Source organism: Tursiops truncatus, chromosome 11, assembly GCF_011762595.2.
Source record: "Tursiops truncatus isolate mTurTru1 chromosome 11, mTurTru1.mat.Y, whole genome shotgun sequence".
Taxonomy (NCBI): Eukaryota; Metazoa; Chordata; class Mammalia; order Artiodactyla; family Delphinidae; genus Tursiops; species Tursiops truncatus.
This window is the reverse complement of record NC_047044.1, coordinates 33,978,970-33,993,617: the sequence shown is the minus strand read 5'-3', so window position 1 is coordinate 33,993,617 and position 14,648 is coordinate 33,978,970. Positions and strand designations below refer to the sequence as shown.

Sequence of the window (14,648 nt, the reverse complement as noted above, 5' to 3'; positions counted from 1 at the left end):
AGGCTACTCTTTTTTTTTTCTTTTTCTTTTGAATTTTATTTAATTTATCTTTTTAAACAGCAGGTTCTTATTAGTTATCCATTTTATACATATTAGTGTCCATATGTCTGTCCCAACTCCCAATTCATCCCACCACCACCCACCCCACCCACCCTCACGGGGGCTACTCTTCATTGCAGTGCGCAGGCTTCTCATTGCGGTGGCTTCTCTTGTTGCGGAGCGTGGGCTCCAGGAGCGCAGGATACAGTAGTTGGCTCGCGGGCTCTAGAGCGCAGGCTCAGTAGTTGTGGCACACGAGCTTAGTTGCTCCACGGCATGTGGGATCTTCCTGGATCAGGGCTCAAACCTGTGTCCCCTGCCTTGGCAGGTGGATTCTTAACAACTCTGCCGCCAGGGAAGCCGCCAAGACTTCATTTCTTTTGGAGAACTTCTTAAAGCTGAACTGCTTTCTTCTAGGATTGTGTACATTGTCAGCGTTTTATTTATAAAGTAACTACACACACACACACACACACACACACACACACACACACACACACACACATATTGTTTTAAATTTACTACCTTTGGTTGTCAATTTTTATCCCAATCTAATTCTGACTTTCAGAGCTGAAGTTTCTATTATAATAATTAAGTTAACCACATTTAGACATGTGTTATTCTCCACAATGCACAGGTTCATCTACGTGCTAAAAATCTAAATTCCAACTCTATATTTCTCAGAGAACATTAATCAACTATGACAATCACTCTGTAATTTTACCAATATTTGTTGAGCACCGTCCTACTAGGTATCACTTAAAAAGTGTATACTGTAGTAGGCAAAACAGACACATGAATAGGTAAGTAAAGTATAATGTAATAAATGCTATCATGGGGTCTCTATATTATCCTTTGGAGGGCATCTCTAACCTAATTTAGATAAGGAACGGAAGTGTTCAAAGATCAGGAGCTTACCCCAAAGAATGTAATTTCTAAACTGAGACCTGAAGACCTGAAGTAAGAACACCACTGGTAAAGTGGATAATCCCAAACACAATGTCTATAGGCAAAAAAGATCATTTTGAGTAATTACAATACATCTGGATGATTGAGGCAGGAACTTAATAGATGTGTCTGAAGGTATAAGGAAGGCCTGTATGCTATGCAAAATGTTTTGAACATTATCCAAAGATAGTAGAGAACCAAGAGTTCAACCTCTGAAAGAGCAAACTAGACGTGTACTTTAGCAAGACTATTTGCAGTATGGAGATATATAAGTGGGAACAATGCCAAAAGGAAAAGGACCAGTGAGAAGGCTGTTACAGTAACTAAGAAGAGATGATAGTAGGCTGAATTTAAATAGTCACAATGCAAATACCAGAAATTTGACAGAATGAAAAGAATTTAGAAGGTAAAATCAGCAGCTGAAGGGTGAGGAAGAATGCTGGTTCAGTACAACACTCTGGTTTCTGAATTTTACATTGACGATGATGGTAGAATTATAGGAACTTAGAAAAGGTGGGATAATACATGAGTTCAGCTTTTTACATATTCTGTTTAAATTATCTGTAGGATACCGCAGTGGAGAGATTTTGGATGGATACATTTCAGAAGGAGATAAGGAAAGTGATTGAAGAACTTGAATGAATATCCTCTTACAGGAAGATTATAACCAAGGAATAAGATAGGGCCAGGATAGTACCCCAGAGAAGAATCCTGAGAGTGGAAGAGATAGCGAAGGAAGATGAGCCCGTGAAGGAAACTGGGGATTAGACGAAAGGGCAGAGAAAAACCAGATAAGTGGAATTAAACAAGACTCAAAGGAAATAATCCTTTTAAGAAGGAAGACGTGAACAATGTATAATATCATAGAGGAGTCAGTAAGAATTTCAAAAAGTCCCAAAGATTTAGCAGTACTAATGATCTTGGGGTGAACAGTTCCAGTGAAATGGTGTGGGGAGGAAGCCATATTGCAGTGAGCTGAAGCACGAATGTCAGTAAGTCAACAGAGACTTTCGCTCACTCCTGTTGAAAATGAGGGCAGTGGGGATGAAAGGAGGAGCCAGGTATTACTGAGATACCCAGCAGAGAGACTAGACCCAGTTTCTGGATTAGATGTCATTACATAAGGAATGAGCAGCCAAGGTTTACTCCAGGTCTGAATGACTTGGGAATTCAGGAAGAAAACCAGACTTAGTAGGATGATAATGATAAAAACAAGTTGTGATTCTGAAGTTCAGCTGGATCTGAGAACAGGAATAAGATAGAGGTTGGTGATATCTAGTTCTCTAAGCTGCCAGCCTCATGAGGCAATAAACAATGCATATCTAATTGACTGGCATCAAAAGCCAGCACAGGGCTTCCCTGGTGGCGCAGTGGTTGAGAGTCCACCTGCCGATGCAGGGGACATGGGTTCGTGCCCCGGTCTGGGAAGATCCCACATGCCGCGGAGCGGCTGGGCCCGTGAGCCATGCCGCTGAGCCTGTGCGTCCGGAGCCTGTGTTCCGTAACGGGAGCGGCCACAACAGTGAGTACCAAAAAAAAAAAAAAAAAAAAAAACAGCCAGCACAATACCAGGCATGGGGTGTGGTGGTGGACAGCAGGGGTGCGGATGCTCCTAGATACTTGCAGAATGACAAGCATCAACATCTGAAGGACCACAAATATAAAGGAGACTGAAAGGAAGCACTCAAAGTCTGATGTTCCAAAGTCCTGTAGAGAAGAGAGTTTTAAGACAAAGAAAATGTTCTGTGTAGTTGAATTCAGCAGAGAGGCCAATGAAGATAAGGAATAAATGTGTTTCGTAGATAAGATGGTTTAAGGCCCTCATAGTAAGGACACTTTCAATTTGGCAAAATTGGATTGCAATAAATTAAGGAGGAAATGGAAAGGAAAGACGGAGAGAGTAGACTCCTCTCAAAAGAATTTTGTTAACAACCGGTATCTTTTAGTGTGAAAGACAAAATATTAGAAGAGTATAGAATTTGTCCCTGAAATCTTATGTGTCATTTTAGATAAGTTTATCAAATTGGGAGATACAAACCTATAAATTACGAGAGGAAAATTGTTTATAGTTTAGAAAATATTTAGCAAGTAGATAAATTTGGATACCTAGAGAAGAAAATATTTGCACCAGTGATAACAGATAAAGGGTTATGAATGTCAGTTGAAGACAAAAATGGAAATACTAGAATCCAGCAGATAATTGGGGAGAACAAGAAAGATATTTTACACTTTATGACCTATAATTGGTAAATAATCATATGAAATCACTTTCAATCTCACTAGCAGTAGAGACATAAATTAAAATCATATTAGACAATATTTTTCTCAAACTATCAACAGCTTTAAAATATTTAATATCCCAATGTTGACTAGGGGCTTAGTGAAATGAATAACCTCATATAGCATGTGGTAAATTGGTGAAAGTTTTAAAAACTATTTGACAATATAGATTATATTGTGTCCCTCAAAATATTTATAACTTCAGACATGTTATCTTTAATTCCACCTGAAAAAGTGGATTAATTAAATAGGATACTTAAAAACCTTCATGTAACAAGTTAGTACCTCACAGTGCATAACCCCTAAAAGTATTTTCAGGATGAGATTTCCATTACATAGAATGCATTTGTTGTAGTACTAACTGAAAAGTAGAATGTCTAGGATACATACAATTGTATGTAAACAAAAAACAAATCTATGAACAAAAGAACTAAAAGAAAATGCCTTAAAAGTGTTATCCAGTTGTTGTCTTTGAATAGTGGGGCTCTCTGTGGATTTTCTTCTCTTTGACTTTTTAGTTTTCGGTATTTTTAAAATCATCTATTATGAAAATGTATTATTTTTATAATAAAAAGTTTAACAATTTGTTTAGATAAAATTATTAAAATGTGTGTTTTGAAGTAAAGCAGCATATAGAGACTGTAGTAACTAGGGGAGAGCAGGAATCAAAAGGAGACCTTTTTTCTTAGGTTGATGGTACGAGAAATTTATGAAGACCCAGAGAAGCAGGGAAGAGCAGTAGATAGGCAGTAGGTTCGAGTTTTGCAGACCAAATGATGCTTCTAAAACCAAGAGGATTTATTGGGGAGCCTGAGTAGAAGGTGATAAGCATCTGTTAAGTAATCCGGGTCACCATCATTCTTCCCACACAAGATGCTAAAAGCAAGCTTCAAGGAGTAAATACTACTTTCTCCTCAGTGACAGGGGTAATCCTAAAATGGTTTAGCGAAAATCATTTACCAGAATCATTTCCTCCAGCATTTGAATGGCAGTATTTTTGAATACATCCAACCAATATCACCACTATGCTAGTTCTCTTTTTTACACTGAACTTGTACCAATCTACCAATCTATGCCTTCAGGTTAAAAGGGTTAATATGAATTGGACCCTTACAGTGAAATCTCTAATCTTTACCCAGGGATTGTTGTTTAGAACCTTGGCTGAGTTCTGATGTAAAACCACTTAGGGTTTTTGGAGTGTTGTCGTACAGTTGAGGAAAACTTTTCAGAATGAACACTTTAAAAAGGGACTATTGCAAGTATATGTCACTATTTTAAAAAATAGAAAGACGTAGAGATAATTTTTATTTTCAGCTAAAAGTACACTTGCTACAAAACGATTCTCTACATATCAAGAGCAGGTAAGTTTCCAGTCGTGGGTTCAGTTGATTATCAGGGTCACTGATTCCTCACTACTATCTGTCATTGTACCCATGGGTTCACCATTTGGTCTAGTCAACCAAGAAAGTCAGATAAAAGCCTGGGACTCTGCTGGCGAAGAGACTTAATGCTTAATGCAGTACGGGTGTAGCAACCCCAAATCTTCCCTTCGTTTGAGTCTCTTTTATAGTTTCTTTATAAGGAAGGCCATTTATCAAAATGGCGTCTGCTCATGGATTCAGTGGTCAGCCCTTGAAAGTGAAGTAATTGTTCCTTCAATACAGCAACTGTGGAGGGATTGGCTTAAACTCAGGAAGAAGGGGTATGACCATTTTAGAAACATAAAGTGGCACTAGAAGTTAACAGGAAGTTAACTTTACTAAGTAACGTAATTTAGAGAAAAAAAATCTTGATTTGTAGCTTTCCTGAGAACTGGCTCCAGTATCTCTTTGGACTGAAAACTAGAGTCATTTCACAGTAACTTTTAAGGAATAAAAAGACATGATGAATGTACCATCCTCAACATATTCAGAAAGACAGATGCTAAGTGTGTGTATACATGTGTGATGTATACATGTGTATACATGTATGTGTCTCTGTACAGCACCGAGCATTCAAAATAGGCTTTGCACCATGCTCCATTTGTTTTCCAAACAACTTGCAAATATAAAATGACTTTCTATGTACCAAGATCTATAGTGAAAGAATAATTCCAGTTAATAAATTGACATTTTAAACATCAGGTTTTAAATTATAGAATTCTCGTGAGTTTGATTACCATCAGTTAGTTTCAAGAGGTACCTTCTCTGGTGTACTGTCAGTCAAGCCTACGATGCTAACAAGTCCCTAAGCATGGTGATGGCACCAAAAAAGAAGCAGTCTAACAACTCAAAAGAAGTGCTCTAAAACAACAGGTCTTCACTATAACTCAAATGCATGACTTTGATGTAGCAGCAATGTCTGCAGGGTTTTTTTTGAAAACTACAAATATATATATAGTAAATTTAAATGTGAATATAACGGTCGGATTTTTCTCTTTCTTTTATTTTCTTACTATTTTATTTTTCTTTATATTTGTTATCTTGTGTTCTTACCTTGTATAATTTCTCCTCTTGCATATTCTCCATACCCATCTTCATTGTTACGCTTTCCCCCCTCCATCTTTGAAATCACTGCTATGACATTAGCACAGGTTTCCTAAACCTAATATAAATGATATCCTAACTTAAGTATTGTACTAGCTTACACGAACCAAGCTTAGTTTTACATAGAATTAAAATTCTGTTTTGAAAATCCTCAATATAATTTATAAATTCTACATATGGATAAGATAGCATGAGAACAATTAGACTTTAAATTCCATCTACCAAAAATAATTATTTTCATTTTCTAAAACACTAAAAACCAAGCCCTATAAAATGTAGGTTGCACTAAAACAACTCCTTTATTTTTCAAAATAGGTGGGTTTGAAACCAAGCTGGAAAAGCACTTAATCTATAAGTGACTGACATTATTTCTCTTACAGATGATTTAGCTCCCATGAATTAAATTGTCTTGTTTTTCTTTTTTTCTTGTGATAAAATTGTTAGCCTAGACTGAACTGCTTGGCCAAAATTTGATCTCTTTAAATAACAAATAAAATTTACATACTTTTTCCCTAGGTAAGGAAGAAGAATTTATGTGTAAGGATACCACTGCAAATGAAAAATTGGAAAGGAATAAAGAATATACATACCAATGGCTTCATACACAGGTTGGGGTTCATGAAACTAGTTCCAGAAACATGAAATGGTGAGGTCATTTCCTTTAAATTAGATTTTTGTATTGCAAATACATCTTGAAAACTGAAACCTAGGTTAATTGTTCTAAAACAAACATGACTTTATATAGCCAAAGGCCAATACTCTACATTGCCAGGTTATAAATGGCCTCTTATGTAGAATAGATTTGATCACTGTTTATATTTTTCACCATAAAATATTCAAGAACTTAGTTTCTGTATTGCTTAAAACCAACACAAATGATTGATGGTGATGATGAACCACACAAATGATTCTACTTTATAAAGTAAAATGCATGGTATTGATTAACTGTTTATAAATATCATATGTATTGGAGGTATAGTATTTTATTTTATGTTATTTTTGTTATCATATATGTTTGGCAGTTAAAATTATAATTCAACCCTGATGCCACTTTACTAGTCATGTAACTGATTTTCAATGATGTCTCAATGCTTTAGTTTCCTCTTCTTTATAGTGAGATGATAACTTATCTCTCTACTTCACAATAGAAGTGAGCTCTCAAGGTTGAGGGTATCAAATGTTGATGTCCCTTAGCAGCAAACAAGGTGCCTTGAGCTTAATAGGTAATCAATAAATTTTTATTACATTAATGTATGTATTAGTTTTCTAGGGCTGCCATAACAAAATACCACAGATCATGTGGCTTTAAGAGCAGAGATGTATCTATATTTTCTCACAGTTCTGGAGGTTATAAGTCCAAGATCAAGGAGTCAGCAAATTTGGTTTCTTTAGAGGTCCATCTCCTTGGCTTGCAGATGGCTACCTTCTCACTGTGTCCTCACATGACCATCCCTCCACCTGTGTTATCTGTGTTTTAACCTCTTCTTACAAGGACACCAGTTATATTGGATTAGGGCCCACCCCTATGACCTCTTTTTACCTTAAGTACCTCTTTAAAGGCCCTATCTTCACATAGTCATATTCTGAGGTATTGAAGATTAAGATCTGAACATATAAACTTTGAAGGAACAAAATTCAGCCCAAAAAATGTAACATAAAGCACTTATGTGCATAACCACTAAACCAAAGTTTTAAGGAAAAAGAAGTCTGGATATAATATTTTGACATAAATTTTAAAAAATTGAAGTATAGCTGATTTACAATGTGTTAGTTTCAGGTGTACAGCATATACATATTCTTTTTCATGTTCTTTTCTCTTACAGGTTATTACAAAATATTGAGTATAGTTCCCTGTGCTATACAGCTGACAAAAATTTTTAAGACTTTCATTTTAGCTACATATATCCACAAAACAGTAAAAAAAGAAGCACTATTATAAGCATTTATTAAATATGTAAACCAGTATTGAATCTAAATGTAGATGACACTTTGGAAACGTTTCCAGGGATTGTGGGTGATAACTATTTAAATGAATAACAAACAAATAAATCTACAGTTATGAGGGATGAAACTTAATTTAGCAGGAAATTATAATGTGCAAAAATGAAACCTTTTTTTATAATATATACAAATGGAAACCTTTGTATGTAGTCAATTCTATCCATATAATTTCTTTAAAAACATGGAAAAGAAAGTGAAGAATGAAAGTGAAATTAAAACATTTCAAAATCTGGATTGTTATATCCTATTTCATTGTGAGCAAAGAAAATAGGAATAAAGCAATCAACATTTGAGACTTTTTTATTTTGCTAAGTATTCTAATTAATGCAAGCACAATTTATTTTATGTTGATATTAATCAATTTAGCATAATTCGTAACATGACATTCTTAGGACTGTAAACAAATATAGTATAACCCATAGCTTAACGTCTGTATTAACCAGGTATAAGAGGTCTGGTTTAGAAATATAAAAGCATCTGTACAGATAATGTGAAAAATACAAGCAAAATGTTTCAGGATGTATTTTAGATATGCTTAAACATTTCACAACATCCCTTACTCCTAAATAAGTTATGTTTAAACATATAATGCAGCAGGCAATTGTTGATGGATTTTCTGTTTTGAAAATATAATATATAAAAGAAGATATAGGTAGTAATATTTTAAGAAAAATTGTTTTCAAAAACAGAAGTTCTTGAAAAGCCAAATATCAACAGAAGTTCATTGTGAGCATTAGTATGATGCCTTAAATACACCAGAGCTATTTTAAAAATAGGAAGTTTTGCCTTTCTTATAAGTAAGATATATAAGTACATGTAGTAAAATATTTATATTTTCTATAATTTATTAGCTATGGTTATTGGTACTTTCAGATTTTTGATCTGTGTATGTGCTTATGTTCAGCAAAGAAAGGTAGCATTAAAGTGTTGTTTAGGAATTTAAATTTCATGTCAAATTGAATTTTAAAATGACTATGAAAAGATGTAAATTTGTATGTATTTTTGCATGTCACCTAATTTAAGAGAACTATTATTTCCATTTTGTAAATTATTTATTTCTCCCAAAATTTTCTTTGGGCATGTCTTTCATAGTCTTCCTCTACATTTATATAATGATATGATTTCTGTTTTTGTCACTATGCAGCAATCACTTCTTGCCTGAGTTAGATCCAGATGTACTTAATGGTGGAAGAGTTCAGCTTGTGGTAAGAAATGTGTTTAAAGTTCAGAAAAAATGTTGTGCACACCAGTACTCAATAAATGGCACTTTAAGATATGTCCATAAGTAGTGTAAATTATGAAAATACCACAACTGTATCTTTTTGGGATAATGTCAAAATGCTATGTATTAAAATAGTACCATGTTTTCTTGGCTTGTAATATAACTTTAAAATATGATATTACTTTAAAGTATTAATTCTATATGGTAGATTTTAAAATATTAGCATGCTACCGTATTTTTTAAAATACTCTGGACAAGAAGTTGTATGATAACATTATTTTCTAGAATATTTTAAGAGTAGGATATTTGAGGGAAACAGCAAATTACCCTCACAACTCAGGAAATCAAACCAGATAAAAATTAGAAAGTAATTGTGAACTCCACCATTCTAAGTAATAAAGTGTAAATTATTGGAGCTCAGGACTTCCCTGGTGGTGCAGTGGTTAAGACTTCATCTTCCAATCCAGGGAGTGCAGGTTTCGATCCCTGGTGGGGGAACTAAGAGCCCACATGCCTTGCAGCCAAAAAAACAAAACATAAAACAGAAGCGATATTGTAACACATTCAATAAAGACTTTTAAAAAATGGGCCACGTCAAAAAAAATTATTTTTTAATTGTTGGAGCTTTAGGAACAACCAAGTTCTAACTTGGTCACCAGAGTGTAGACTCTAGACAGTATAACTAATGGGCATTGCAAAAGTCAGTTGAACTATATATATGCTATTAGAAGGAAGACTATATTAGCAGAAGGAGAATGGCCAATATGGAGTCTAGAGAAAGAGTCCCCAAACAAGAAATTTTAAATGTGTTTCCAGAAATTTCCAGAGAAGAGGTTACCCTAACCAATGATGGAAGTGTGTGGCCTCCTTGGCAGGTGAAAATGGATGCATCAAGTGACCCTAACTTTATGACACCTTCCATTTATGTCAACTAGTAAATATTCCTTGCTCAAATTCTACACTCACCAAGAAAACTGATTATAATTTAACTTAACACGTAGAATTTAGTATAAAAAGATAATGTATTCCCTAATGGGAACTAGTATTATCATATCCAGAGCAGTTATTCATCATTCTCATGAATAACTCATTCAAGGAGTTTTCCTGAAAGAGGAGAAAAATTAGGACAATAGCTAAAATTAGTGTGTTTATGAAAATATATAGAATCTATGTACATATTTGAAATAATCGCTCAGCAAGTATTTTCTTGCATTTTAATAGAGATCCCTGTGGCAGAGTGACATGTAGATTACCCTAGGAAAATTGGTACTTCAGGCTATTAACACCCTACGTGTTATTGACTAGCACTTTTGCACAGATTTTTGTGTGGCCACTTTGGAGCAAGAATGGGGAATATAAAAGTGCCAAGGAATGCCAGGATAAAGGAAGGAATATTACATTTAATTATTATACCTCTAAAAATGAATGAAAACAGATTGGGTAGATTACTAATCAAAATGGTTCTATGAGATTAATGCTCTGACATTAATCTCCTTCCTCTCTATCCCACTATATTATACTACTACAAATGTATGGCAAATACATAGCAATGATAAATGATTTTTTTAATATGTTGAAGAGGTACAGCTGTACACAAAACAAGGTAAGTATTAATAGTAGTAGAACAGACTTTTTTTTTTTTTTTTTTTGAGTCAAGACAGGGGAATGGATCAAGGATTTATGCTAAAAGGATACTGGGGTAATTGAAGGCCAAGAGTGGAAATCATGCAGGGTGTTGGAGAATAAAAACACCCTTCTAGAGGGGGAACTTGTACAGATAATTGCACAACTGGGACCAGGCCACAACTAAGAGGAAAATCTTAAAATTTTTAAAAGCTGCAACTGCTGCTACTATAAGATCCTCAAAGACATAAGAATAACACCCATAATAAAAGGACAGAAAACTATGGAACAAAAATGATCAAATTTTAATTAAAGGAGAGATGGATATGCAAATAAGCCTATTATAAATTCTGGAAATAAAAAATATCATTGAGCTGAACCCTCAACTAGACATCATAGAATAGAGAAGTAGTGAATTGAAAGTTTATTTACAAAGGAACAATAGATTGACAGCTAACATCATATCAGAACAAGGCATACCAAAAGACAATGGAGTTATTTCTTAATAATAGGGATGAATATAAATATCATCTAGAATATTCATCACTAACCTTCAAAAGTGAGGACAGTTAGACATAATCAAACGTTCAAATGCTGGGTTTTGAGGAAGCTAATAAATAACCTCTCTGTCTTCCAAATCGGATTAAAGCATATTGTATGACAGAAAGGAATGAGAAAAATGGAAACAAGATATTATTTTACTTACTTCCACATATATACTTCAGAAGGCATGTCATAGAGCTAGACAATTATATTGTTTATTAAATTTATCCCCCCAAAACGCTAGCATTTTCCTGCAGAAGACAGTCATAGTTCAGGTTCTCCAGAAAACATACTCTGAGATTCTGATATTTGAAAGCAGGATGTTAATTGGGGAAGGCTTTCAGGAACAACTCCTTTGAGGGATGAAAAAAGCAGGATTGAGCAGAAGGAGAAGGTGAATTTTCAAAAGAGTTAAATGATAAATCTTAACATTAATATGTGCAAGGCCCCTACAATGATAACTATCAAACATTGCTTATAAAAAAATCAAAGAGATATATCACGTGCATTAATAGGAAGACTCAAATTGTAAGATGTCAGTTCTTTCCAAATGATCTATATATTCAATAAACTTTAGAAAGCTTTTTAGTAGAAATGGACAGATTTTTAAAATGGAATTTTAAATATGAAAATGCATAAGACCTAGAATAGTCAATGCACTCTTGAAAAGGAATAGTAAGGAGAGTCACACTATTTGATTTCAAGACTTGCTATAAAACCCCAGTAATCAAGACTGTATGTTATGTTCATAAAAAAAAATAATCAATGGAAAAGAATAGAGAGTCCAGACGAATACCATACTTATAAAGTTAATTGATTTCCTTAAAGATACTAAAGCAATTAAAAAGAGGGAAAGAATAATTTTTTCAACAAATAGTGCCGGGCAACTGGACATCTACATGGAAAAAAGAAATGAATCTCAACTCCTACTTCACATCTTACTTAAAAATAAATTTGAGATGAATCATGGGTCTAAATGTAGAAGCTAACATTATAAAAATTCTCAAAGAAAACATAGTATGGTATTTTCAAAAACCTGAAGTAGGCAAAGATTTCTCAGATAAAACAAAAAAAGCATAATCAAAAAAAGAAAAAGGTAAACGTTACTTAGTAACTGACATTGTTTTCTATTTTGGAAGAAACAATCTTTTGGATATTAATGGCTTAGATGATAAGGTTTTTGGAAGGCATGTGTTCACAAATATTTTCTTGACATGTAGGTATTGTCTTGTTTGGAGGAGGGTGGGATTTCTGCGTTTTAAGTAGGTGTAGTGAAATTATGTCATTAAATTGAAGCAAATAAAACCTGATTTTAAAATCCTGAGGCTTACAGATAAAGCCTCTTTAGCCAGCAGGAGAGTCCCCTATGTGGTTAACATGTTTTTCCTCATTTTGTAACTGGTCTCACCAAAATTGTGGTATTGCTTTGATAGTTACCCCTTATTCCTGACTGGTTCTTTTGATGTCTTAGCATTGATGGAGCTATTCTAATGGGAACATTAAATACGTACTCTTGTGCACTAATTGAAATAAAATCGGGAAAGAATGTGTTACATTTTTTAGACTAAAATCACAAGTGTAAATTGGAAGCCAATTGTTATTTATTTCATTTTCAACAGTTTTCTACTGAGGTTTTTTGACAAAACAATTGTATCACTTAGCCAGATACATTTTAAAAAGTGACTGATGCTATAGAATGGTTTCTATTCTGAGTTCAGTAATAGCAAACTTGCTCACTTAACAATGAGAAGGTCATGCATATAGGTGGGAAGGTGGGAAGGGGATGTAAAGGAGAAGAGCAAAGATCTGGATCTGAAAGAAGATGATCTTTAGATTCAGGTTTCATGAGTTTTTGTAGCTCATCATATGGGGATAGCTTTTTAACCACAGCGATGGTTTTATGGCTTTATTTCCCTCTATTTAAATTTTTCTCACATCAAACATTAAGGACAATGCTTTCTCACAGGACTTCAAGCATTCAGTGGTTTGGGTGAAATCCCAGCTACTTTGAGGCTTCTTTGCATTCCATCATGGCATTTTCTCCCACTTCAGGGCTGAATCCTGATAAATCCTTACTTAATGATATTAGACATTATGTAGAAACAATATTTTATAGTCAAGAAGTGACCCTTTCAACTCTTAAGTTCAGCCCAAGATAGTAATAAAAGTTCTGAGAGTAATTTTAGATGAAATAAATTACCTAACACATATGTCCTTAAAATAAAATATCTTGAAATTTCTATCTATCCTTACTCCCAAATTAGACTTAATGTATAGTATTTTTATATTAATAATGACTATAATGAGAAGGCAGAGATCTTTTGTGACTTTGTAGTATACAAATATGTGATGAAAGGCATTTCAGGGAATTTTATAAGTAGTAAAACATAAATATTGCAGAAAATAATCCAATGTGACATTTCTAACATTCAATTAAGAATTAAATAATATCCTTGGTAAGTAAATGATGTTAAGTTATTTAAAGTTTCGTCAGTTGCCTTTAAGATTGATTTTCATCAAAATTACTGTACTAAAGTATTTTCTTTTGTTGTACAGACTCAAATAGCAAACCTCAATTTTAAAATTGGCTCTTATTTGCAAAAAATGCTTTGACATAGTGCATTTGTTCTGCCTGGGCAGAAATAAAGGATTGTGGTATCATTTTGAAGAAGGTTGTTTGACAGAGCCTGTTTGTTTATTTGGGGTAATGTGAGCTGCATTCAGAAAATGTCATATTTTGTTTCATGATTGTATACATTCTCTCCCACTGCTCCCAGGCAAGGCTTGTAAGCAGAGAAGACACGGATTTAGACCTTTTTTCCATGACCAGTGGAAGTGCTTTGTCTGTGAAGAGAGAAAAAAAAAATCAGGCACACAGACACTCAGCAGGATCTTCAAGTAAGTTGTGGTTTCCTTCAGAATTAATTTAGAAATCACAAATGAATTGATGGAAACTAATGCCAGCAAGCATTCTTTAACAGATAAGGGGTAGGATGCCAGCAACCAGAACTGCCCAAAACTATGCATTTGAATTTTTTCCTTCTTTAAATGTCTTCTTTTGATATAAACAGAATTAAATTATTTCAGAATTAATAGCATCAGTTTTTATTTTAATTGTATTCTGTGACTCAGTGGTCTACTCCCCCACCCCCCAACCCCCATGGATTGTATTGAATTCTTTGATCGTTTAGTTCTAAAAGAATTTGTTTAGGCTAATTGTAAAAAGTTGGATTTATGTATCAAAGTGGTGTGTTTTGGTCTTTTGTCATTAATTTAATATATATTGTAAGTAAAGTTTGTTTTTGAAGGAAATTTTTTTTTAAATAACAGATTTTAGATAATAATTTTATACTGTCAAAACCATGCTGTTAAAAACTATTTCCATTGAAAAGATGACAGTTTATATTTCTTAATGATGACTTTTTCCAATTGTAAACTTGTCACACACATCTGTTACCTTTAATTTG

The 14,648-nt window shown here is 33.9% G+C and overlaps 1 protein-coding gene across 1 annotated transcript in view; it reads left to right on the top strand.

Moving 5' to 3' along the window:
* The window catches only part of LRRIQ1 (leucine rich repeats and IQ motif containing 1), a 174,706-nt gene extending 160,577 nt beyond the window's left edge, over positions 1-14,129 (top strand). Inside the window, 3 exon segments of the mRNA XM_019952053.2 lie at positions 6,309-6,438; positions 8,938-8,998; positions 13,959-14,129. Coding sequence (XP_019807612.1) covers positions 6,309-6,438; positions 8,938-8,998; positions 13,959-14,129 — 362 coding nt within the window.
* The last annotated feature ends 519 nt before the right edge of the window (positions 14,130-14,648 follow it).